We start from the raw sequence: 27,140 nt of genomic DNA on the forward strand, positions 1-27,140 counted from the left end.
TCATTAGTATTAGTTATATTACTATTAGGAATACTAAGTCTTTCTTCCTTCCTATCAGGAAAATGATTTGTTTGCATTTGTTTTCTGGGAAGATGTTTCCCATGTGTGTTTTCAAAACACACAGGAAGGAATTTAGAATAAATGTTTTCAAATACCAATAAAAATGTCAAGAAACTAGATCTGGAGGTGACCAGAATTAACCTGTAAGTGTACCAGGAAGGAAGTGTGCATAAAGGTCTAGCCAGCAGGAAATATTCGAGGCCTGACCTATCGTTTAGGAGCTGTTACAATTACCTTCTTTTGGATTCATTATTTCTTAATAACTTCACTTGAAGAAATAATCCATGGACGATGACGACGATGACGATGATGATGATGATGATGATGATGATGATGATGATGATGATGATAGAGATGAGAAGATGATAACGGTGGTGATGATGGTGGTGATTATAATGGTGGTGATGGTGACAGTGACGGTAGCCATGTGTTTATTGAGCACTCTATGCCAAATTCATTTCTCATGTGTATTACTCTAAAGTGTATTAACTCATTCAATTCTCAGAGCAGCCTTACAAGGCTGGTGCTATTATAACCCTCAATGGCTACACTAGAGGTTCTAACCCAGAGTCCATGAGTCAAGCCACACTCTCTGCCTTTTCAGCTGGTCCCTCAAGGAATGTAGTTCTATTTCTTAATCATGGTGCCTCTCCACTGGTGGGTCAAATCACACACACACACACACACACACACACACACACACACACACACTCCCTTCCCAAAAGCTGGCGCTCAGATTTCCACACACGCGGCCTCTTGAACCCTGTACCTGTGTCATTTCTCTCCATCTATGTCCTGCTGTGAGGTATGCCCCTTTCCAGACAACTGTCCCTCATCTCTGCCTTTGCAACACTGCTGGTAGTTGTGTTGCTGTGAACACTGTGCTTCGACAGCCCACATATTTAACTTCTTTTAGCACAGTCAAGAAAACATACATATTTCTGTCACGTCCTTGACATTGAAATGACAGTGGTGGTGCTAGTGGAATCAGCGACTCTGAAGTACATTGGGAGGAAAATATTTGAAAAGGAAAAAATGCAAACCTCATACTCCCGGTATAAGGAGCTCGCTCGCAGGCACTCATGGTGTGCTGTTGAAAACCGCACCGCAAAGCTCAAGTATGGAACCCAAACTGCAGCTCTCCCTGTCTTCTAAAGCCTGATGTCTTAGCACTTAGCGTTTCCTAATGGCTTGTGTATCCATTTTCAGAGCAAGTGCCATCTCAACACATCTGTGTTCCGAGTCTCTAACTGGCATAAAGAATAAAAGTGGAACTGACAATTAAATGCTAATGGGCCTTTTGGAGCCAAACATTCGTACTGAAGGAAGACAGCCTGGGGCACTTCTTCTGGGGGCCGGGCCTTGGTTCTCTCCCATCGGGTTTGTAGGTCTGTTTCCTTGGTCTTTACAGTGAGCGGGACGGCTCGTGCGAGGTTCCGGGGCAGGTGGGTGGCAGTGTGCAGGGCTCGCCCACTGGGACCTCCCTGGAGTGTAAGGGGGGAGCTCGGCTACTTGCTGCTAGTTCCCTTTTCCCCTTGGTTTCAGTTACCCACAGTCAACTGCTGTCTGAAAATATTAAATGGAAAATTCCAGAAATCAATTGTAAGTGTAGATTGTGCACCCTTCTCAGGAGCGTGATAAAAGCTCATGCCTTCCCGTTCCATCACACCGGTACGTGAATCATCCTTTTGTCTAGTGTCTGCTCTCCCCACCTGTTAGTCACTTAGTAGTTGCCTTGTTATCAGATTGGTCATCAGAGAGAGAGAGAGAGAGAGAGAGAGAGAGAGAGAGAGAGAGAGAGAGAGAGAGAGGGAGAGAGGCCACATTCAGGTAACTTCTGTTACAATATGTTGTTATAATTGTTCATTTTATTACTGGTTACTGTAGTTCATCTCTTGCTATGCTTAATTTATAAATTAAATTTTATTATAGTTATGTATGTATAGGAAAAAAACACAGTATACCGGTACTACCCTTGGTTTCAGGTATCCACTGGGGGTCTTGGAGTGTACCCCTGCAGACCAGGGGCATGCTGTATTCTCTTGTTTATCAGGAAAGGACTGTGCTTGTTAGTTTCAGGTTGTCCCTACCTCTGGCTCCTGGGATGCTTACGAAAGTGCAGATTTCTGGGCTCTACTTACACCTGCACACACACATCTGCACACACTTATGTGTCACCATCGTGGTCGCATTGCTAATTATTCAGGCATACAAAAGGATCTAAAGAGTACTATAATGAACGTCCATGTAACTACACCCACTGTAAGATATGAAAAAAGTTGAAACCCAGTCCCCCGGGATGATCTCTTCCCCAGAATCGCTGTCCTCTTTCTGTACCACAAGTCACCACTGTCCCAAATTTGATCTCTGTCATTCTTTGGCATGTTTTGAAACTTCTTCTACATATATGTAAAGAATACTTGGTATTATTTTGCACATTTCAAAACTGTATCTCAGAAGTTTTGTGTTTATTCTTCTGGGCTTTGTTCTTTTTATACGTAGACATGTAACTCTAGTCCATTTATTTTTTCAGTGTTATGTGAGATTCTGTTATACAGGATGCTTCAACTTATTTATTTTTCTTTGTGAGGACATTTAGGGTGCTTCTCATTTTGTTTTGTTTTGTTTTGTGTCATAAGATGTCTCTATTTTTGGTGCATGTCTCCTTGTGCATACACGTGAGAATTTTTTAGGCTAGATTGGCTATGTAGGAGTGCAGTTCTTGGGTTACACAGTAGGTGCATCAACTTTCCAGCCATTGTCAGAATACCTTCAAAGTCATTTAACCGATTAGAACTGGACCCACATACAGGTAATGTTACCTGTAAGCACGTGGATTTTTAACTTTTTGTCAATCTGCTACATGACAGAAAGTACTTAGTGGTTTTGATTGCGGCTTTTTATTACTAGTGGATTTATGCATATTTTCGTATGTTTATTGTTTGTTTTTTCATTTCTTTTGCTCACTTTCCATTGGGCTTTTGATGTTTTCCTTAATTTATTTGTAGTTCTTAATATTCTGGATACTTATCCTTTCCTGTTTATATCTATATTCACAAGCATTGTCTTGCTGCTTATGTCTTGTTTTATTTTAATTATTTCCTTTTAAAAATTTTACTAATTGTTTTATTTCTTCATTACAGTTGACATACAATATTATGTTAGATTCAGGTGTACAACAAAGCGATTAGGCATTTATATAACTCACGAAGTGATCACCCCGATAAATCTAGAACCTATTTAATTTTTAAGTTCTCACTTTTGTCAATCATTATTTTTATAATTTTTGCTCCTAGAAACTGGACATATTCTCCCAATTTTTCTTCTAAGTGTTTTGAAGTTGTTTTTTTTTAATTTTTATATTAAGGGGTTTTCCCCATCTGAAATGTTGTTTGTATATGGTACAAGGTAGAGATTTCATTTTATTATTTTGTTCAGTATGAAAAAAAAATTGTCCAAGCACTGTTTATTTAAAACTGCATTGTACTTTTGTTATATTTTAATTTCCATCAATGTATGAGCCTGTTTCTAGGTCCTATGTCTTATTCCATTGGTCTATTTGTCATTTTTACACAGTTACCTTATTGTTTTTTTCACCACAGATTAAAATAAATCTTGATATCTGGTAAGGCAGCTGACCTCCAATTTTTCTTCCTCAAAATGGTTTTGGTTGTTTTTGGCCCTTTGGTTCTTCCACAGTAATTTTAGAGTCATCTTATTAGAAAGACCCTATTGAGAATCAGGCTGGAATTGCCTAGAACTTTCAGGCTAATTTAGGGAGAACTGACATCTTTATAATAATGAGTCTTCCTGTCTCATGAATATTATAACATCCATATGTTTAGACTTTTTAAAAATGTTTTTCAATGATGTAATCAGAATTTTCTGTTTAAAGATGACACCTTTTATTAGATTTAGAACAAGCTACTCTAAAGTTGTAGTTGCTATCAAAACAGCATATTATTTGAACTTCAATTTCTAAATAGCTGTTATTAGGTATCAGGAGGCAGTTGGGTTTTTTATCCAACAAACTTGAATTCATTCCAACAACCTGTCTTTATGTTTCCTTGGGTTCTGTGCAGTTAGTAATATTATCTGTAAGTATGACAATTTTTTATCTTCCTCTTCAATAATTCAAGTGATTTCTTTTGCTTATCTCTAGTTCTATATTAAATATTGACAGTGCTAGTGGATATTTGTGTGACATCCCTGATAGTAAATGAAATGATAGAGAAAGACATAGAAAAAAGTGTAGGCCAATCCCTCTTATGAAAATATAAGCAGTAATTCAGAGAAAACTAAGCAAATAGAATCTGACTGAATGTTTTAAAAATTATGACCAAGTTGCATGAACAATTTAACATTAGACTAGCAGCAGATGAAAACTACCACATCAGTCTATTAGAGGAGAAAAGCCTTGGGAGCATGTTAATGGATGCAAGAAAGTATTCGGTAAATTTCTTTTACTGCTAATTTTTTAAAAATTAGGAAATCTAATTTTTAATAATGACTTCATGCAGTCAAGATCATGCCTTGATTCTTATGCGGAGTTATTCTCAACATCTTAACTGTCCTAAATATTGTCTTGCAATCAAGCTAAATGGTCAGAAATTGGGCTTTTTTGACCCCCACATAACTTTGTTCCTTGTAACATTTCTTTTCTGGATTGCACTCTTGTGTTGTGTGATTACCTTGCCTTGAGAGACACTCATATCCTATGTATTTTAGGGTAGGTACTGAGCATAAGTTTGAGTTTTGAACACAAATGTTTAGGTCTATTCGTTTTCTTCTAGCAAGTGGTGTTTTTGTGCTCACATGTACACTCTGATTTTGGTGTACATTTCCCCTCATGGCCTCATTTGCCAGGAAGCTCATATGTGTGCTGGCCCCCTAGCCATTGTCCTAGAAACTGTCACAAATAATTTTGTATTGTGGGCACTGGTTTAATTTAATGTTCTTAAATTTACTTCCTAAGGTCCCAGTTTCTAATTTGATTATTTTTTACATGGCCTGTTTTACATGGGTTTAAAAAACCATGTTTAAAAAATAATATTTCGAAAGTGAATCTGAGGCAAGTCACCCACGTAGGACCCTCTCCGTGTTCTTGTCCTTCTCGTGACCAGACGTGGAGGGTCGGGGTCACTCACTTCTGCCCTGACTTTCCGTGTTCCCTGGCCTCCTAAGGAAACTGCACAGCACTTAAGTGCAGCAATCAGCTCTAACCTGTCTGTCTTGCCCTGTGGAGCCAGAGGCATGTGACATTCACTGTCAGGAAGCATTGCATATGAGAGAAAGTCCCTGGGCCAAAGGGGCTGCAGAGAGGATTGTATGTCACAACATGAGACGATAAGCTCCAAGCCGTGAACATCTTTGTAGAAGGAATTAGAGAAATGTACGGTCAATGTTGGTTGTAGTCGATAAACCAAGTCCGAGTTTTGATATTTGGCTGCATTTTACATTATGAATTAAACGCATTTATGGCAAAGTAGTGTTTTATCTGGGGATGAACTAACTCTTCTGATCATATCTGAATCAGGGGTTTACCTATTTTTAAGTTAAGAAAATAGTAAAGATACTATTTTTATAAGTTTTGAAACGATATTAGTTAACTATTCAAAACTGATAATTTTCAAGTAATCGAAGCAATTAGGGGATTACAAAGTAAAAGCCAAGAGACCTGAATTTGGTACCATGGAAACCAGTACAACTGAAATATGACCAAGAGTTAAAAAAAATCATGGGAAAATATTTTTGATAATTGTTATGGGCAAGATCAACGTATATAACACATCATACAAGTAGGTAAAAGTAAATAAAGACTGTGTGTAAATATGTAAAGAAAATTCAAAGATACTTTCCATAAAGAAACTGTGATATGAACTTTCCCACAACTCTGAGTGCCCAATGTCAAGAGGTTATTTTCACTGAACTCATCATTTGAAGAATGATTAAACTGTCTATTGGGTTGTCAGAAAAGTCATGACGTATTTTTTCTATGTTTTTTGTTGCAAAAATGCGTCATGACATTTTTGACAACCCAATAGTATCTAAATAAAAGCAAATCAAAACACCAATGAGCTATCATTTTAATCCTGTATTAATTAGCAAAAATTAGTTTTAAAATAAAATTGAGTGCTAGAACGGTTGCAAGGAAATACGTGTCCTGAAAAATTACTAATGAGATTGTAAACCAAAATAATACTTTTAAATAAAAACGTCTGTACCCTTTAGACCAGAAATATCACTACGAGAAACTTTCGTGAGTGTCTTCATTTGCGCTGTCATGGCTGCCTCGATGTCCCGAATCACTTTGACTTTGGGGAAGAGCCAGAAGTCACATGGTGCCAGATGTGGTGAATAAGGTGGATGAAGACACACCGTAATGTTTTCATTTGGCAGAAACTGCTGTATACCAGAAGCGAAGTGTGACAGAGCATTGTCATGGAGGATGAAGTAAAGACATGAAAGAGGACTTCCAGAACTGCCTCGGGAAGTGGCAAGAATGATGGGATAAGTGTGTTCAAAGCGAGGGGGAGTATTTTGAGGGGGATTAATGGCAATATGTCTTCTGTAATAATTTTGTTTTTTAAATTTAAACATTCTCCATATTTGCTGGTCACACCTCGTATCTGGGAACATTTGTATAATAGGTCCACTAGAACATAAGGGACTTTATCCCTAGTGCCTAGAATAGTAATTACACATGATAGGCACAGTAACTATTTATTAATGAATGAATGGCTTCTCACGCTAATAATGAATGCCGCCTAAGATACAGGCTCGTTACCTACTAGCATCACTTCTTTCCTCTATAAGAAGACAAGCGGACATCGGAACGGGCAATAATTGAACACCTCCCTGCAAGTGCTGGAAACTCACATTAAACCATCCAGTTTATTCTCAGTTAACACAAGCAGGTAATTGCTGAGTTTCAGTTTTCTAGGAAGACAAGCCTGCCCTTCAGCAGTGGCTCATGGTGTATGTGTCAGGTTGGGTGGCACAGGTAAGAGGACCAGGCAGAGATGGAAAAAGGATAGCTAGGAGCCCCTCACCTACACGAGGACCTGCCCTGGGGACTGTAGTACTGACCTGAGATGTAAATCTAGGCTGCAGTGGCAGCCATTGTTAGATAACCTTGGTTGCAGTTTCCCATCAGTGTAAAAACCATGGTCAGTAGCCAGAGGCAGGGCGCAGTGCTCTTGCTGGGTGAGGACCCCTGGCTTTGGTCCTAGAGACATGACTAATGGGTGGGCAGGTGGCTTCTGTAGTCAGATTGCCTGAGTTTGGAGTGGGACACCACCGCTACAGGCAAATTGCTTCACATTGTGCTTTATTCTCCATTTGTGGAATGCGTAAATCCTAGAGCCCCCTTTTGTGTGATTGCCATCATAATGACTAAGTGACGTTAGACAAGGGAAGGAATGGGAACAGAGGCCCTTGAGACATGTTAAGTGTCACTAGTACGAGGGCTGCAGGTTTTTAGTTCCTAGTTGGGGACACGCAGTGGCAGCTGGATGTTAGTACAGATTTGGAAGTCACTCAGACTGCTTCAATTTAGGTTGGTAGGTTGATTCTCTGAGCCTCAGTTATTCATCTCCAAACCTGAAATAAACAATACTTACAGATGCCACACTTCCATAAGGTAATGCACGTAGAGCACCGGGGCGTCAAGTAAATGGCAGTTGGTGCGATGGTTGTTGGTGCGATGGTTGTTGGTACGATGGTTGTCAGGTATGATGGTTGTCAGGTACGATGGTTGTCAGTGTGGTGGTTGCCGGTGCGGTGGGTGTCGGTGTGGTGGCTGTCAGTGCGGTGGGTGTCCGTGCGATGGATGTCAGTGTGATGGTTGTCACCACCTGCACCGAGCGCATGTGACTTTGCTCGTGCACACCTCGCTGCCAGCATTCAGCTGCGTTGTGCATTTCACGGCCTCAGCTTGTCATTTTGCAAAGGAAATACCAGACAAATGGAAGTAAAACCTTTGTCTACGGTCTGTGATCTTGTAGATTTAGAAGTCATGCTCTGCAGATTTTTTTATTCAGAAAGTAAATCATTAAAGATATAAATAAACCTTCCTGGGTACCCATAGTCAATCCCTCTCCACAGGAAGCCACTAACCTAAATTTAGCAGCTTTTATTCACATGCACATTTGAAACTCTTCCTGGATATGTACATATGCTTATGTGATGTGTAGTATTGCTGTGTATTCTTTTAAATATCATGAGATGACCTTTCTCTTTTTAAACTTGGTTATCCATGGAGCGAAGCTGCTGTGGGGTGGGACGTGCTTATATTCCACTTACTACTCCTGAACCTGCATCCACCAAACGTTCAACAGCAGTTTCTGAGGACCTAGGTCTTTTGCGCCATTTGGATTTGTCAGGTTTTTAAGCCTTTACACATCTAATACACGTAGAATGCAGTCTTGGTTTTGTACTAACCAACCAACCACAGCTGTAATAGTAATACCAAGACACTGATAAAGCTGGAGTGAGGATTATGTCTCGGCGGCTCTTTCTCAGGCAGACCCCTGTGTCCGCCATTTTCTCCCGTTCCCTCACATGTTTGCTGCTGGGACGCTGGCTACTCACATTTTCCTGAGAAAGGTTTTCGTCTCCTGAGAAACGTCCTGAGCTAGGAGTTGTACATTTTCTTAGTCCTTGTTTTCCTATAGTAATCTTTGTTTTGCCCTGACTCTTCAGTAATAGACTGAGTAAAAACCTCTATGTAAACACTGAGTTTTCCTCAGCACTTTGAGGACACTATTCAAATATTTTCTGATCCGTGAGAAAGTCCCTGTAGGCCCCACTCTCATTCCTTCATAGGTCAAATGTCTTTCTTCTCTGGTTATTTTAATTGTTTTCCTTTGTCTTTGTAATTTCACTAATAAGGAATCTATGATGGCTCATTTCATGACTGGGCCATGGGGTGCCCAGGTAGTTGGTCAAATATTAGCCCAGGTGTGTCTGTGGGGTATTTTTTGGGTGAAAGCCACACTTGGCTTGGTGGGCTATGCAAGTCACATCACTGTCTAACTGGGGGGGACTGCCTCACGCAACCCACTGAAGACTTGAGTGGAACAAAAGACTGACACCCCTCTGAGAAGGGGAAATGTTCCTGCTGGCAGCCTGGGAGCTGGCATGTCACCTCTGCCTGGTCCTGCCACAGCTTCCAGCTCCATACTCCAGGGACATTGTTTCTGCAGGCTCTGGGCGTGCCAGCCTCCATGATCACAGGAGCTGATTTCTCATGGTAAATCTGTGTTTACTTGTGTGTATACATATCGCATTGGGCCTGTTTCTCTGGAGAACCCTGGCTGGCACAGAATTCACGTGTGTGGATCTTTCTCCTGCTCAGACCTCTCGTGATTTGCCAAGATGGGGTTCCTGTTTTTGAACAGTCTTGAGGATCCGTGCCCACTATCTCCTCCCTGCCCCTCTGTGCTCCCGCCTCCTGGGGCTCCCACTAGGATGGGGTGGGACGTAGCCTTCCCACGATCCTTCCTCTCCTGCTCCCGCCCCATGTCCCAGCTCTTCAGCTGTGTTCTAGCTGACCCTGAGCGCTGCCCTCCAGCTCCCATGTTCTCTCTCATTTACATCGTCCGATACGCTGTTAGTTTCTTTTTTAGTGTCCGTGACTGTATTTTCATTTCTAGAAGCTGTTATTTGGTTCTTCGGTCTGCCTGCCCCTTTCTTCCTAAGGTCCTGCTCTTTGATTGTGCTCCTGAACCCTTTTGTCGGAGAATTTCAAACAGACCCATAGGTTTTTCTCTTTCTAGCTTCAGCTTTTTGGGGAGTGCTGGTCTGTGTGTCTTTTCCCTCCTGTTTTGTCACTTTTACTTGACATCTTTTTCTGTGGGGAGTGAGTGGGCTTAGGTGACAGCAATGTCCCTCCAGATGGGGCAGGTATCACATTTTTACATCGCAGGCATCTTTCTTTTCATGATGAGAACAGGGACGTGTGGCCCTCGCATCTCTTTCCCAGACGATGATCTTCTAGTTTCCTTTCTCCATGGGGACGTAGAAAGGCAGGGCCCAGTTGTAAGCTGCTATCCGGGTCCATCTCCCCAACTTGCAAGGACCCACTGCCTCATGCCTCATCCACAAACACAAGTGAGAAAGTGCCTGGACACTCACTGTTCCCTTTCGGATCCTACATCTAACCATGACTGGAGGTGCTGCTAGTGAGAAAAAGCCAGTTTCTTTTTCCTCCTGGACCAGGTTTTCTTTTTATGGTGCACCTGAACAATTATCTTTCATATATGGAACTTTCTTGACTTCATTGAAAGTTTGGTGCAGGAAGAGAGATTGTGGGGTACAGTAAGTAAAGAGAAAGTGACATTATATCTTTTGAGAAAAGAGAACAGTTTAATTTTCTCCTGTCAAACAACTGGGTGTTTTAATAATCTCAGCCTTTTAACGTCTCAGACTTTTAAGTTTCCTTACATCTTTGACAAGATTTCTCTTTGCAATTCCACCCACTCTTTATGAGAATAATAATGTACTAATGTTCTGTTCTTCTACCGTGCTTTTTCTTCAGAGAACTCCAAGCACTTTATAGACAATGCCGTTTATCCTGACAACACCTTTGCATGCCGTGCAAACCAGTGTGTTAGCAGAGAAGGGTTTCATGGAAAAGGAGGACCAGGTAGCCCAACTGTGAGAACACGGAATACGGAATATCAGATTATACCATGAATACAGTCGCACCAGTGCAACTAGAAACCTAGGCAGAAGCTGTCTCCCTTTTTTTCCAGCCCAAAGTAGCTGTTTCTCACTTAACATGATATATAAGAAAATAAATCACCATCCTGAACATTCTTTAGGGGTGAACTATAATATGACAGCTCCTTGCTTGATTATGTTTCATATCTTGGGTCTTGATGGCGCACGGCCTGTGAGGTGTTCAGCAGGGTGAAAAGGGCTCCATCCCTGGGATAACTAGCAGGAAAGAAGCCGGCACACCTGTGACGCGGACTGAACATGTGCTGGGCATGTGAGGGCATGTCACTTCTGGAGCCGTGCCGCCGTCGCTGGCAGCCAGAGCCTCTGGAATTTGGAGCAGGTGGCAGTTAGTCATCCCGACAGGCAACTGGCATCCCGTGGAGCTGGCATTGGGCACCAGGGGTGGGAGAGCTCATACAGCAACAGCGTCCTGAGAGAGCTTTCCCAATAGGAAAGGCTGCCAGGGTACCATATGGAGTTGGCTTACGCCATAAGGAAACCTTTATAGTAAAGAAGGGCTGGGGGTTGGGGAGGGCCCAGAATAACAGAAGAGCCAAGGCGGCTCTCACAAAGGAACTCCAGTTGCTCCAGCTCAGTGGGCTCTTTACTTCCTGTTTCCTGAAGCCACAGCCAAACGAGAAAGGTCGAGTTAATTCATACAAAGTGTAGGGTACTTAGCACGTGGTCCACCCTGCGCTAGGGCTCGAGCAGCTGTGATTTGCTCATGAAAGAAACTGGCATGCCCTGCCAAAACGACACCCCACAAAGTGAACCTTCTGAGTTTCACACAGAGATTCTGAAAACCTCGGGCATGTCTTCCATAGCAGCTTTCCCCAAAATACAGACACATCTCATTTGGCTCCTTCTCACATTGACGCTTGGTACCAGGTGAAAACATAATACAAACTACAGTAAAACCTCAGATTGCGAGTATCTTGGTTTGCAAGTGGTCTGCAAGATGAGCAAACATTTCTAATACATTTTAACGTGGTAAACGAGCGGTGTCTTGCAATACGAGTAGTTTGTTTCCGGAACAAAGTATGCTCGCAAACCAAGGTGTTACTGTGCTAAGTTTCCTGCAGATCTCGCTTACTGGACAAATGGCAGCGTGCTCTTTTTGAGCACCTGCTACATCCTAGGCATCGTGCTAAGTGTTTTAATGCCTGAACTCATACAGCCCTCGCAATAACACTGTGCAGTGTCTCTGTATTGCAAATAAGGAAACTGAGGCACAGAGACGTTCAATAACTCACCCACAGCTACCCGATTAAAGGTGGCAGAGTTAGGGTTCAAACTGGATGTGTGGGCTGGAGAGGGTGGGTATTAACTGCTGAACCAATGAAGCCTTGGCTGGAGCTTAGAGAATTACCCCTAAAACACACATGATGACCCCACATGGCATTTTATTGGTTTGCCATTTAAAAGCAACTCTTAGGTTTTCTCTCCATAACGGACATAGATTGATGGCAGCGCGTTCATTTTCTCACTCCTCCAGTTACTCCCACAAGCCTGGAGTCGTTCTTTCCCTGCTAACTGCGCCCAGCCGTACTGGCGATGCCCTTCCTCCCACCGCCCAGCAAACTCCTGCTCCTGAGTGGCCCCAGGCGCGCACACAGCTCCTTCCTTCAGTCCTCTCTTGTCTCTATCCAAACGCCCACTGGCAAAGGGGGCTCCTGACCCCTGCTGACACTGAAGTCCCTTCCCGATGTGACCGTCCTTTGTCGCACGTACCACCGTGTCACACACTGACCCCTGTATTTGTTTACTGTGTCTCCAGGAAGCGGGTTTGCCCCACATATCCTCTGTCATGTCTCCAGGATGCACCGGGGCATGGGGACACTGTGAGGGGACTCCAGCAGCACCTGGGGTGTGGTGGCATTTGTCCTCTAGCTGGCGTGGGTACACGGCTTCTTCATTGTTGTCATCTATGTAAATCACACATTTGCTGCCATTTTGGTGTGCATGCTCTATGTATAGCTCAGGATGATGCGGAGAACACTGAGATGACAGGAGTGGTGCATTTGACACGGGGACCTGGGAATATGGAAAGACTTCAGAAAAAAGGTGGCTTTTGAGTTCCGCCTTGTGGAGTCAAGGGGATACTCCAGTAGAAATAAGCAGAGGGGTGTGGAAATACTGGGAAAGGGTGGTTTTCACTGAAGTCTGTTCACACGGTCTCAGGGTCCCCTGATCTGTTTAACCCAGTCCTGAGTTTGGGGTGGGTTTCATTTTGTGTTATCTTTTTGCTGCGATGCATCTTCTAGTGATTTTTTTCATGAAATGTACACAGGTGGCATCGTTATTGAAACTATGCCTACATACGTGACTTTCACATATGTACGCAATTCTATGAGTTGCCTTCAAAAGACAGCTCGGCTGCATAGCTCACTCTTCTATGGGACAACAGAAATTCTCCCACTGTCTCTGGCTTGTTACCTAGTGCGGTTTGCCCTTTAAACTCACCTGGGCTTGTGTGTTCCCTAATAATCCACAGCAGGTATGATTATTTGAGAACAGAGATGAGGGCTTTCAAACCTGCTGTGCCCTTTACAAAGGGCCGGCTCTGAAGTCATCACTGTAGGCCTTACCGAGCGTGTGGTTTTAAATATTGAAGTCAAAGGTTTATTAAGACCCTGAATGATCGCAGGACTCTTCGATCCAGATGGCTGGGCCCCCTGGTTATCCATGTGAGCTCCTGAGTAGGCTGAGTTTTGGGGTGACTGCCCCTCAGTGGTATGAGCATGTGGTCATTATCATTTTACTGTTACCTTTAAATAAAGGTAATAATACAACTCTTTTTCAAAAATAGATTTCCAACTCTCCATATCTGAGAAAACAATTTATCCAAATATTCTGATGTTTCCTTTTATCTCTTTGTGTCTGTAAGTCAGAGAATAAAATCAGGATGAAAAAACTCCACCATGTTTTGGGGCTTTTCCATCTGAAAAAGGTTGACATTCAATTTCAGTGAAATTGAATTTTCACTGGAAAGCTTTAAATATATCCATTTCTTTCTAATCTCGCCTTAATTAGCTTCATTCCAAATTACAATTCTTTCTTTTTATTGAATGTATATAACTCTTACCTAATATAAATTAGCTAATAAAGAAAGCAGAGTGCAAAAATCTAAGGACCTGAGGACCAACTCATGCCCTGTGGATATGTTATATTTGGCCCAGGAAGTGGTTTAATTTCATTTGGGGACATCAGTGCCTTTGGATGTGGCATGTAGTATCCCTGAGGTCAAGGCCACCTTCTTTATGTCTGTGTTCAGGCTGTTTTACACTTGTATGTATCTTACCTATATCAGATGGCTTAAAAATGCATTTTTGCCTAAAAATCGTTATACCTACAACATCCCTCTTTTTCACCATCCCCACTCTTTCAATAACCCCACCTCCACCCCTACCCCCGTCACTATCACATCACCATCATGAGGGGCGGTGTTTTGCGTGGTGAAAAGTGGCACGTGGGAACTGCAAACGGATCTTTGTCTTCAATCCATCACGTTCCTCACCATGTGTATTATTTCTGGCAAGCTCCTCATGGAAGCAGGAAAGCTGGTGTTTGCGGCGGGACAGCTCTGCACCCACAAGTCCTTCCTGAAGGAGGAGGTGACTCCAGTGTTATGAACCGGCTTACACGCGTGCCCCCCTCTCCCCCACGGTGGTGAAGACGCGTGTTTCTTGTTTTCCTTCTGAAGCTGTTCGGAGAATGCACAAGCGAGTCGCTGAATAAAACCAGCGTCATGACGACGTTGGCTCTGACGGGGAGCACCACGGAGGGGCCACCTGGCCTTCCAGAAGGTTACTTCCGGGGCAGGGCATCCGGAGCCATCACGCGCGACCCAATTCCTGCTGAGCACCCCTATCATCAGCTCTGTCCTCTGAACAGTGTCTGTGTGGGGATGGGGGGTGGGGTGAGGGTGGGGATTCCTTGCACGGTTGGATGTCTGCCTCATTTTCTGTTAAAGACCAAAATCTAGCTGTCTGGAAAAAAAAAATAATCCCTTCTTTTTTCCTTTCCCCCATCTCATTTTTGCAAACTTACAAAGCAGCTTTGAATTTTGGTCTTTTCTGCAGTGTGAGATGAGAAGCAGCTGGACAAAGTACAATGTCTTCATTTTCCTTTGGAAACATGGATTATTCAAGTTACGTTTCATTAAGTAAACAAACATGCTAGGATTTTTCCTTGCAGTGGAGCAAGTGATTGGACAAGAAAGCACATTTATTCATTTCTTTTATGTAATTTCTGACCTTCTGGCCATTTCCTCCTAGACACTCCTCCCAATTTCCATAGACATTTTGAATTCTTGCGCGTCCCACTGTGGCTCCAGCCTCAGGAAAACACCCAGCAGGCCGGCCCACTCCTGGGACGCTCCCAGGCCCTTTGTCGGCGAGGGTCAGCTTTCTTTTACTGGTCCCTTCCTGGACCCGGAACTCTTTTCAGGGAGAGGAAGAAAGAGGACTAGGCCTCGAGCTCTGTCCTTTGCAAAGTCCCTGGGCCCCTGGACAGGCCCCGCCCCTGCACAAGCACGGGGTCCCCAGGTCCACGGGATGGGGCCTGGTCCCTCCCACCAGCCCTGGGCGCTGACCCCTGATGTAAGCTCCTGAGTAAGAATCGTGACACGGAGTTACGTGACATTGGCTACAGCTTTAGTGTGTGATTCCGGGGAGGCCAACAGAGTCGGTCCTCCAGGCCTCTGCTCTGTATTCATCATTCGGCTCATGTGGTCGGAGCTTCTGTCTGAAGTCAGGCCTCCGCCCGGCCCTGGTGGCGCCTGGTGTCCGGTCCTCACAGCTGGGCGAACGTTTCCTGCTGAGGCCGAGCAAGGAGGCAGGGCAGGGACGCGCCCACCGTGCTCCCCTGGGGCCCGCAGGAAAACCCGCTCCATGGGGACCGTCTAGTGACACGGTGACAGGGCGTGCGCTCACATGTGACGCCCTCTGGCCTTGCGCATGTGTCTATCTGCCTTGGGGGTTGTTTTCTGTTTTGTAGGTTTGGAGCACGGGTGGGCTTCTCTGCAACCTCCGGTTTGGTCACGAATGAGGTAGAGAAGTTTTCCAAAGGAAATCTCAGCTGTTCTCCTTCGCAGGCAGCTGTTCTCATAGAATTTCGTGCTGTGTGTCCAACGAAGCGACGGCGTCAGTGTGACCTACGCCCGACGGCGGCAGAGGCGCGCCTGCCCGGGTCGCTGCTTCTCCGGGCTGCGTGGGGGCTAACCTCCCCTCTTATGAAGAAGAGGCCACGGTTCTGGCCCAGACCCCATCCTACCCGGGAACCACTGACCTGTGCAGCCAGCTTCCCACCCCGTCCTCCTCGCCTCTTTACGTTTTTGCGGACGTTCCTTGAGTTATATCATCTGGCTCGTCATTTATTTTGCTTAATTGTAAGAGCAGCTATGCTTACGACTAATGTAAAATTTTGAAGATTTCTGTTTAACTGCCGAGTGAAATTCTTTTCGCTGGGAGGGGGTTAATGGTTCCTCAGTATATTCTCCCCAACATGATAGTGTTTTCCAGTTGTGTAAAATATTTCCCAATGTATTTATTTGCTGGCTTCAGAGAATGGAGAACTTCAGGAGTTGGGTATTCTTCCCCTTTCTCTCTCTCTGAGGGCTGGGTGGTCGCAGGAAGCCAGCCTTCTGGCCCCACGAGTTGCCTTTCGCTCTTAGAAACCCTGGAACTTTATCCTCAATAACTGTGGGACTCCTTGGGTCTTCCTTTCCCTACCTTGCATGCACACAGTAATACGATATATTGCATCCTTGCCTATATCAAAACAAGTAGAAATAGAGCCATTATTTGTAAGACCGTACTCTTTTAGCAGCAAGTGTAAGCTACCGAAGAAGGCAGGCCACGCTGATTTAACTCAGCGTCTGCAGCCTGGCCAAGCGGACAGGATCCTTCAAAGCCTCGGCGCCAGCTCCTTCCACCGACAGAAAGAAACTGTCCCACGGGACACTTGCAGGTGATGACACGGAGCTGGAGATGACAAATTGCACACGTCTTGGTGGCCGATGGTCTCAGAAAGAGGGTGTCTTTATGGTAAGCAGCAGACAAGTGAGAAGGAGGCAGAGGAGCAAGGGAGGTGAAAGGTGCTGGCAGGGAGGCCTTCCGTCCAACACTGCAAAGGAGGGATAAGCAAAATGGCTGGTTTTTCTAGTTGGCACGAAAGACAGTGACGATGCCAAGGATGAGAGTCGAGAAACAGCCATGACCTTTCAGGTACACTGTCACCAGTGCTTCCGTCTGACCGCACAGGTCTCCTGAACGCACAAGATTAGTCACCACCAGGAAATGATCTTCCATGAGCAACCTACGCTGTCTGGGTCCTCTGCGTCCCTGGAGAGGGAGCCTGGTCTGCTTGAGTGAGAAAGGCTCCACTGGAATGGAGATTGTCTCCGTGAAGATGAGCAGCCACCTGACTTGCAAAAGCGAAACCTCTTGACTGCACCCTGCGATTTTCACTCTGCATTTCCTTCTACCTAATTGTTGGTAATAGAAGTCAACGTCATTTGACGATACCATTTCCCAGGAAATGTGGAGACTTGAGCAACCTTCTGTTGATTACCTGATAAGCAGATCTTAGAGGAATGATACGGTAGGTGTGATAAGAGAAAGTTTGAAATGACAGTTCACCTATTCAAAGGCTAGATGGATCTCAGGAGGATATCAAAAAGAAATGCTGCTCTTTTCAGGTTAGTACTGCCGAGACTGCCAGCCCGATTTTTAGCCTTTTTCTGACAGTCTAGCTATTTACCTGCTGCTCTATCAGGATGCCGGTAAGAGGCGTAATAATGTAACTTGGCATTTGGATGGCATTCCTCAGTTTCTTACCGTGCTTTCACATCTGTGGCACTCATAGTCTCAAAATGGCCTGTGGAGAGTTGAACAGATTTCACAACCTCATCTATACATGAAAAATATGATCCCTTGGGAAATGACACTGTGACTTCCACTGTCTTTTTCAACTGCAACATCATAATTCTTGAGTTTACCTAAAGCCCCAGTTTGTAAGGGAACTTTATGGCCCAGTCTCTCAGCATTCAGTCTTCACAGGGAGAAGCCCTGTGTGACAAACAAAGGGGACGTCTGTGCAGTGGGTTCCTGGCTCGTATTCCACCGTTTATCTTCATTTTGGTGGACTACGTGCTGCCTACCGGCTTTAACCCGCAGCATGCACTGAGAAACCCTGAGAGTCCCAATTCTGGCATAGTTTACATAATTCATGACGTGACTTCTCAGTGAAGTTCTTTTTTTTTGTATCATCTCTCAGAGGGATTTCATATTCTTTGAATAAAATTCACAGACTGACCTTCAAGGGAAAATAAAGAAATAATGAAACCTTGGTGCAATGCCTTGTTTGCTGTACACCTTCAGAATTGGCTTAGAAGTGTTTCAGGCACCAATTGGAAGCAGCTAATCAGAACCAGCATCCATCTATGTTGTAAACAGGGCTCAAAATGAGATCATCACAAGTCGTGTCCTACCTTAGTTCTCTGGGAAGGGCTAGGGGCTATTGGTTTCCCTGCTGTTGCTAAAATACAGACTTTAAAGTATAGAATGGTTAGTGGCTATTGCAAAACATGCCCTGTTTTGATGCCCATGAGATTCGGAGTTCACATTGCCTACCCCGGGCTTTGGGGCGGAACCAACAGCACTTGGAATCCCAGCTTTATGACTTCCTGCCTGTGCATCTGAGCAAATCTCTCTGCTGGCTGTGAGCAATTTCATGGGAAAGAGGACAGCGAAAGCACACTACTCATGTGGACATGTCACGTCATAAATATAAAGGACTCAGGGATCCTTATAGACTGGAGAGCAAACACGCTCCCCTGTCTACTGAGAATGAAGGAGAGAGAAGCAAGGAGAGAGTGGGCAGTGGACAAACAGGAAGTAACCAGGTTGTCCAGTGAATCTCAGAACTGTAACCACCATGTTGGACACTCACCTCCTCTGACCGGCCCTGGCCCCTGTGGCTGTGCCTCTCACCCCATCTGCAATGAAGTGGTTCTCTGTGCAGTGAAGTGCCGTCTCCTGCCCCCGCTGGGTTGTAGGGAGCCAGAGATCAGCCGGCGAGGCCTCATCATTAGTTCTCATCTCCAAAGCAAAGGGGGCCCTGGGGTGAGGTCACACTTTGGTTATATTGAATCATCATGTTGAATTCAAACAAAAGCATTGTTCAAAGTAAGCTTCTGGGTGCAAAATATACATTTATTTAGTTTGGATCAAATTTTTAAAAAGAATTCATCCAATCAGAGGCCATATTGTTTTACCTGCAAAGATGTGACATGTTAACTCTGATTCTTCCGAGTGCTCAGTAGAAGCAAAACCTCTGAACTATATATTAATATATACCAGACTGTATAAGTATCTTACCTCGCCTGGCATTGTGCTGGCACGAATGTAATTTAAAATGACCCTTCTAACCCTTGTGTTACAGTTGTATGCAGATGGAGCAGGATTAGGTTAAAGGGAGTCACCTCCAATTTTTCACAGATGGTGCTGAAGGAGCAAAGTAAACCCATGATATTTGCTTTATATCATAGCCCTGGGCATGCCTGGGAAAGAGATTTCCATAAAGTTTATCTGACATCAAGATGAGATGAATTAGGTGTAATTATATGACATAATCATGTAAATAATTCTGTATCACTCCAAAAATTGGGGGGAAATACACATTTGATTAAATACACAAATTCATGGGTTAACACCCATATTAGAAATCACCTTGGTATCCCTAGGATTAGAAAATAGTGTAATGCCACGAAATCTGTAATTTCAACAACAATAACTTGTAACTAGATGTGGCAAGATAGTCATAAATAGTTTTCAGAGGGAATTTTTAGCAACTTTAGGAGTTTTATTACAGCCTTAGCTTCTCTTAATTTATGTATCAGTATTTTTATAGGCTATATTTACTGTGTCACTTAAAACATTACAACCAATGAATCATTTAGAAGAAGAAGAGCAAAAACATATGAGATGGTATTTGCAGACCAGCAAATCTGCAAATGGGAATTGCAAGCTTACCGGGTGCAAAGGCAGAGACCTCCCTCATATCTGAACGCACGTCGTAGGGGAAGTCAACGAATATCCTTCCTGTCCTGTTTACTTTTCCTACAAAGGAACTGTTTACCAGAAAAGACATCTGGATTCTATTGCTTTCTAATTCATTGTGGACCACTGATGAAATCTGGAACCACTTATGATGTCAGAGTCTGTTAAGTGGCACTTAGAGCACAGACAGGAAGTAAGAAGAATGACAAAGTGGGATCTGCAGAGCAGTTGAGGAGTTCAAGTCCCCCATCCTGCTTAGGAAATTCTCTCCGATCTTAATTCATATTCAAAGTAGCATACGTCTTGATGCTTCACGGTGTTTTCAAGTTAAGAAGTAATGGATTGGATGGATTGGGGATGAAATCATTCTTTACCAAACACCCAAATCAAATATTTTTGAAGTGTACTTTCCTAGCTTAAGGTTCAGGGGAAGTGCTAAAATGCATTAAATCCTAAACCCTTCACTCTGGGAAGCTGGTCTTGCCAGGGCGAGAAAGCCCTAATAACTCTGACCTCCTGTCCTGCCCCTCAGAGGCCCAGTTCTAATCCCAACAGTGAGGCAACACATTTTATTTTTCAATGGCTTGATTTGAATTAGAAACTCCTTCTTTTTAATGAGTCAAAAGGTCTAATGTATTTACTGTTCTGTATGATGTTCTAATTTCTAACACTAGTTACAGGCAACCATTCGTGCTCTCTGTGTGGTTGCTTTTTGCCACATTCAAGATTCTGTGAGAAAAGAGCCAATGGCCTCCTTAAACCCTAACCTGAGAACGATGCTGCGTTAGTGTCCTGGCCAGAGCAGAGGATGCTGGGACTATCTTCCATTTCTTACAACTGGACTTTCATTTATTCACCCCAAAACTGCATTACAACTCCCTACCTCTTAGCAGCCGCATCACCTCACCGGGTCATACACAGCTGGCTACCACCGAGAACGGCCAGCCATGCTCTTCTTCATGAGGGTAACAGTCGATCTAGGTTAGCCAAATCCTTGTTATCTGAAGGTGTGTCTCGGGGTGTAAGATTGATTGGCATTGATTTCAGCCACTGTATATTGTTTATTGCTGGTATTCTCATTCAAACCACAGGTGTAAAAATGCCTCACAGGACACATTATGAGCTGAGACTTGATGGTAGGGGAATTTCAGGTAGGATTTTCTTAGTTCCATTTTCTGTTCCTTTTTATATGCCGTTGGCATAGTTGTGCCTCCTCCTCAGAGCAACGCTGTTGTGTGGTTTCCAGTTAGCTCCGTGTCTGTTGCTCAGGTTAAGGAGGCAAGTAGGGCTGAAATCCAGCCCATTTTGCCCTCGGCAAACCACACGTGCTGGCTGGGGGCGCCTCCTGCTGCAAAGAAGGGGCTCCTCTTCCTAGTTACATATCGCAGCGTCTGTAAGCTAGCGTGACTCTGACTGTGGGCACACTGAAATTCAGAAAAGAATACATAAGTCCGAAATTCACCCCACAGTATACGTGGCCATTTTGTTAAAACAATCTAACGACGTTAACATGCTTAGAACAAAACATCGAAGCGTTCTCCATCCCCCTCTGTCTTGCTACCAAGATACGACCACTGCTAAGCCTCTTCTTTCTGCTTTTTGGTATTTATTTCCTTTTTCTAAATAACATATTGCTACTTCTTGATGATGTCTTTGTTTTTAGACATGAGCTATTGAGTTTCTGTCAGGGAACTGAGGGTTGGGTTCTCTTGGCAGATGGGGTGAGGTCTGCTTTCCAGCCCTGTGGGCTCAGAGTGCTGCCATCACCATTACTGGGTTACAGGGCTGGCGTTTGTGTGGTTGGGCCACGTAAATATTCCCCCTGCCTGAGCCAAATAGGTACTTCGACTCCATTTTCTCTTGTACAACTTTTATTTTCCTTGCAATTAATATTAACCTTGTTTTTCGTGTGCTTAGTTTTTTTTTTAGCTACACCTTAGTTTTTTTTGCTTGTTTGTTTTTGCTTTGTTAATGCTCTAACAGATTTGTCACAGGTAAAAATGCAGTTTTCAAATTTATCCCAAGCCCATTTAGAGCACTCTGTCTAAACACTCCGGGTCCTTCCCTTAGAGCAGGCTCTCCCATGCCCTTGGCTCTGCCCCACCTGAAGGGCTCCACCTGTCACACACCGGGTTTCCTGTTGCCTCCTGTCACCATCATGCTGGGAGGTCTGTTTGCAGCTCCCACTATGTCATGTCTCCCATTTTCTTGGTGTGCCCCTACATTTTGGCAGAGGACGTCATCTAGTAGCTTCCAGGGAAAAGGAACTTGGGAGGTAAATATTTTGACACTGTATGTCTTAGAAGAAACTATAGGGGAAATGCATTACGACTGGATTTGGCAATGACTTCTTGCATATGACACAGAAATCACAGGTACAAAAGAAAAAGAAATGGGACTTCATCAAAATTAAAAACTTTGATGCGTCAAAGGGCACAATTAACAATGTGAAAAGGCAACTCATGGAATGGGAGAAATATTTGCAAATTATATATCTGACAAGGGATTTAGATCCAACTATATAAACCACTCCTACAACTGAACAACAAGAAACCTGACAACCCAATTAAAAACTGGGCAAAGGACCTGAAGAGACATTTCTCCAAAGAAGACATACAGATATTCAAGAAGCCCATGAAAAGATGCTGAGCATCAGGAAAATGCAAATCAAAACCACGACAAGATCTAGCTCGCTCATTAGGATGGCTATTATCTTTTAAAAAGAACAAAAACTAGTGTTGGTGAGGTTGTGGAAATGCTGGACCCCTGTGCATTGTGGGTGGGAATGTAAAATGGTGTGGCAGCTGTGGAAAATGGTATGGTGGCTCCTCAAAAAATTCAACAGAGAGTTACCCTATGATCCAGCAATTCCACTACTGGTATATCCCCCCAAAGATGGGGAACCAGGAGATTGAAGAGCAAGTTGGACATCCATGTTCACAGCACTATTATTCACAACAGTCAGAAAGCAGATGCGACCTATAAAGGGATGAATGGGTAAACAAATTATGGTCTATTCATACAGTGGAATGTTATTCAGCCTTAAAAAGGAAGGAAATTCTGGCACCTACTATGACATAGATGAAGCTTGGGCATTATCTTAAGCAAAATAAGACAGTCACAAAAAGAAAAATACTGTATGATCACTTATATGAAGTTCCTAGTATCGTCAAATTCACAGAGACAGAAAGTAGATGGTGGTTTCCAGGGGCTGGGGACGGGGATGGGAGCTAGTGTTTCATGGGGACAGAGTTTCGGTTTGGGGTGATGGGACATTCTGGAGGTGGATCGTGGTAAAATCTGCACAATGACGTGAATGTACTTAATGCCACAGGACCCAACCCTTTTAAATGGTTAAAATGGTACATGTAATGTTGTATCTATTTTACCATGCCTCAAAAAATGAGGAATAGTCATTAAAAAGAAAACATGTTGGCTTATGGTATTTCATTTCACTTGGCTTTTCAAAACCATTGTGAGCGCTTCCCCTCTCTTTTCTCCAACAGAATTCTCTTGGTCTTCTTCCATCTCCTTTTCCCTAAACGTACAGGAGAAGCACTGCCTTCTCTCCTTCCCTGTGGGCAGCACCCTTATCTGCTCCCCTCGCAGTGGCCCGGCCCTGCACCCTGGTTGGTCTTGTCCATAAACGTCAGTCTCCCTCACCAGGGGCTACCTCCCCCCTTACTGAGCCCGTGCTTGGGGCTCCAGTAGCCTGTGGCCACCATCCGGCCTCCTGCTCTGCTCCTCCAGACGTTGTCATGTCTGCTCTTCTTAAACTGACCCCCTGCCACACACACACACACACACACACACACACACACACTATTATTACTGTTCTCACAGGGCACCAACGTGTCAGCCTGCGAACCCCGCTTCTTGTTCTCAGGCACATTCCTCGGAAACGTGCTTACAGCCAACGATAGGATGGCATTGTTTCTACCTTCCTCACGACTCAGCAGGGTCACAGCCTGCACACCAGCCCCATCTCCCTGGGGCTCGCAGTCGGCAGGGCCCTGTAGTTTGCGTGCGTATTTTCAGAGAACAGAAGGAAAAGAAAAGAAGGACCTTCTATAAAGTGATCGTACTGTGAATTTTCACAAACCAAATCAGCAGTATGTAATTTGTGCATTTTGCAGTTGTGGAAATTCATAACCCAGGCCTCGGTGCCAAACGGTCAGGAGGACCCCCTGAGCTTGGTGAGTGCAGGACCCAGGCTGAGACGTGGGCCTGTGCCCGGGCACCTGGCTGTCAGCCGTCTGGTCCAGAGGAGGACTCGGTGGTCTTTGTGTGAGAACTCTTCTGTTCCATTATGTGTCCTCTGTGTGGGATGCTGCTCGTGGTCCAGACCCCACGGGGGTGGCCTCCTGTGGTAAATGAACCCACACTTACTATTACATTGAATCCCAGGCGTGGTGTGTACAAGAAAGGAAAACCTGACTGCTTGGCAGAACAGAATAGGGCTGGGAGAGAGCGGCTTGCAGTAGTAACTTGTGGGGTCCCGTAGTGAAGGACACAGGTGCTGGGGGTAGGATGGAGCCCCCCACCTTTCAGGGCACAGCAGCCACAGGAGGGGTGCTCCGGCTGTGCTGGAGTGATTTGCTGTCGGCTACTCTCCTCTCGGTCAAGCAGCTGCCTTCTTCCCTCCTTCCTGGGCCCTGATCCATCTCCTTGGCCTTCCATGCCCCCAGCCCCTCATTGAAATGATGAAGGAGACTTAGTGTGTGTGAGTGTGCACACATGCAGGAGTGTGTGTGTGCGTGTGCGTGCGTGTACATGCACGCACATATGTGCTCTCCACCTCGCCCCACCCTTCACTCCCCAGGAATGTTTTACTTCTTTACAGATTACTTCTCCTTCAGGAAAACATGGTCTTGTCATTGGCCCCAAACACAACATTCCTGGAATCTTCCGAATGGATGATTTGGGGGAAAATGTCTAAATACAAGATTGGCTTACATTTAGATGATGGTTACCTGACGCACAGGCAGGTTCTGGTGGCTGACTTTTAATGCAAGGGCCAAGTGTGGTTCTAGGGTGAATGTTTCTGGTCTTATCACTTCAGCTCTTTGAAATCCTGGTATTCATCTGTATAAAAATATGGTTTCTAATCTTAGAAACTCGTAATCTCTATGTCCCTAAGCCTCGCCAGGTTAAGGATGAATAAGGCCACAGTATGGGTGATGGCACATAAACCCCACCCCAGTGTCACCAGCTTCCAGCCCCACAGGCTCGCCGAGGGGCCCCTGTGCTCCACCCACTCTCCATCTGCTGGCATCTGGGCCGCCAGCCTCTGTGGCACCCTTCCCCCCTCCACACACATAGCCCTCTTAGCCCTGTATACACCTGGGCTCCCGCCAGGGGCAGCCCCACCCTGCGAGACCCACTCTGACAACAGGCCCATTGCTGATCATCCCTGGGGTGTAGACAAAAACTGCCAGCCACACTTACACATCACTGTGTCACACAAATGCATTCGAGACCCACAGGTCTGACAAAGGCACAGACACCATTCCTGGGTGGTTCCTAAGCACTTTGTAGCTCAGCTGAACATAGGTCAGGGTTTTACTGAACAAGCGTGTCAGTCCAGCCCTTCACCCTACACAGCCTCTGGCCTCCATCTCCTCACCCACCCACTGACACACACACACTCACGTCCCCACATTTGATGTCTGGTTGGAGATGCCAGAGAGTGCAGGCTGACTTGAGACCCCCCCCGCCCCAGAAAGTGAAGTGTCACTCTTACAGCCCCCTCTAACAATGGCTCTCGGGTTGCCCTCACATGGTCTGAAGCTGGGTGCTCTGGCTAACGTAGGTTACGGCTCTGACTCCGTAGCTCGGAGCCGTGACTATGGGTGTGTGTATGCACCCACATCGCGGGTCCACTGAGCCCACGTCAAGCTCTTATCTCCAGAAAGGCTCTCTCTGTGACTGGGGACTCCGGGGGAGCCCTGCTGCCGATGATGTTGGGCGTTTCAGCAGTTGACACTGATACCATGTCCTATTGTTCTCTCCAGCCAGCTGCCTCCCTTTCACACTTAAGAGCGGGAGCAAAGGACCTGCTTTGCTGACACTGAGAAGCAAGACAGACACCCAGGAGCAGATGAGCAATGACCCTGCAGAAAGCAACCTGGACTCCTGCAATGCAACAGGTACCAAGGGGTCGCTGGGGGACCCTCCGTCCCCTGACACTATTCCTGCCCCTCCCCCATATTCTGTCCTCCTTCTGAGTAGGGCCTGGTGGACAAGTTGGCAGGACCACTGTCCATGGTGGGGGAAGCCGTGGGGATGCTCGGTGTCAGAGCAGTGTCCGGAGTGCAGAGGCAGCCTTGCGTGAATTCTGGAAGACACCGTATGCCTTTTCCCCTTTTATTTATTGTTTTCTAGTTTTGAGGATTTATTTGACCAATATCCTTCCTTTTCAGCTGTTGTAGCTTTTGAAGTTAGGCCGGACACTTTAACACCACTGCCAAATGAGTAATTTCATGTCACAATGAAGAATAACGTCCTTACTCACCACCAAACAAGGGCATTTTCAACACAGAAACAATTTATATTTCTTGTATCTGATGGCTTTTACGGCTGAACGATGGAGCAAATAGTTCCTGATTTATTTGAAATTTTTTGTGAAAGGGGACTATTAGAACCTTGGAAACAAAGTTTCTAAAATACAAAAACAGATGTGCTTTTCTCTGTTTCTAACACAGAGAAGGCGGTGGCCATCTTTAGAAGTGATCAGTTTGTATGGTTAGGCATGTTTAAAATAGCAAAACCCTTACAACTTCTAAGCTGTCTGGTTTTGTATATTCATTGAAACCCAGGGGGCTTTGCACAGAGCTAGTGGGGGACCCTGTTTAGCTGGGAGTGCTTCTCGAGTGGCAATGCCCATTCGTTCCCCTGTGAATATTATTTAGCCCCTGCCATAAGCAGGCCGGACTCTGGGACCTGGAAACCCAGTTAGGACCAAGATACAGTCCCTGTCTCCACCGGCTCGTGTCCTAGCTGGTGAATAGAGAATACGGCAGCCAGCACGTGTCGGGGCACCATTTTGAAGACACAGTTGGTGGGTCTTGCTGTTAGATTGAAGGGAGGCACGAGGAAAGGAGAAAAGGAACATTCCTGGTTGGCTGTTTGGTTTGGTGTTTTTCCCTGGTCCGTTTGCTATTATTGGAGAGCAGGGAGGTGCAAGTTTGTGGAGTGGGAGAACCGAGGACCGTGCTTTGGATGTGTTGGGTGAGGAGCCTTGTAGATCGATGTCCAAACAATGCAGAGTAGACAGTGGAAGATGGGATTCTG

At 44.9% G+C, this 27,140-nt stretch overlaps 1 protein-coding gene across 2 annotated transcripts in view; it reads left to right on the top strand.

Moving 5' to 3' along the window:
* PDE10A (phosphodiesterase 10A) overlaps nucleotides 1–27,140 on the top strand; it is a 546,077-nt gene that overhangs the window by 194,670 nt on the left and 324,267 nt on the right. For both annotated transcript variants that reach the window (XM_019628183.1, XM_019628184.1), the window contains one exon: nucleotides 25,862–25,996. In XM_019628183.1, coding sequence (XP_019483728.1) covers nucleotides 25,862–25,996 — 135 coding nt within the window. The remainder of the gene's footprint in view (nucleotides 1–25,861; nucleotides 25,997–27,140) is intronic.

This window comes from Hipposideros armiger, unplaced genomic scaffold, assembly GCF_001890085.2.
Source record: "Hipposideros armiger isolate ML-2016 unplaced genomic scaffold, ASM189008v1 scaffold_753, whole genome shotgun sequence".
In the NCBI taxonomy this organism is placed as follows: Eukaryota; Metazoa; Chordata; class Mammalia; order Chiroptera; family Hipposideridae; genus Hipposideros; species Hipposideros armiger.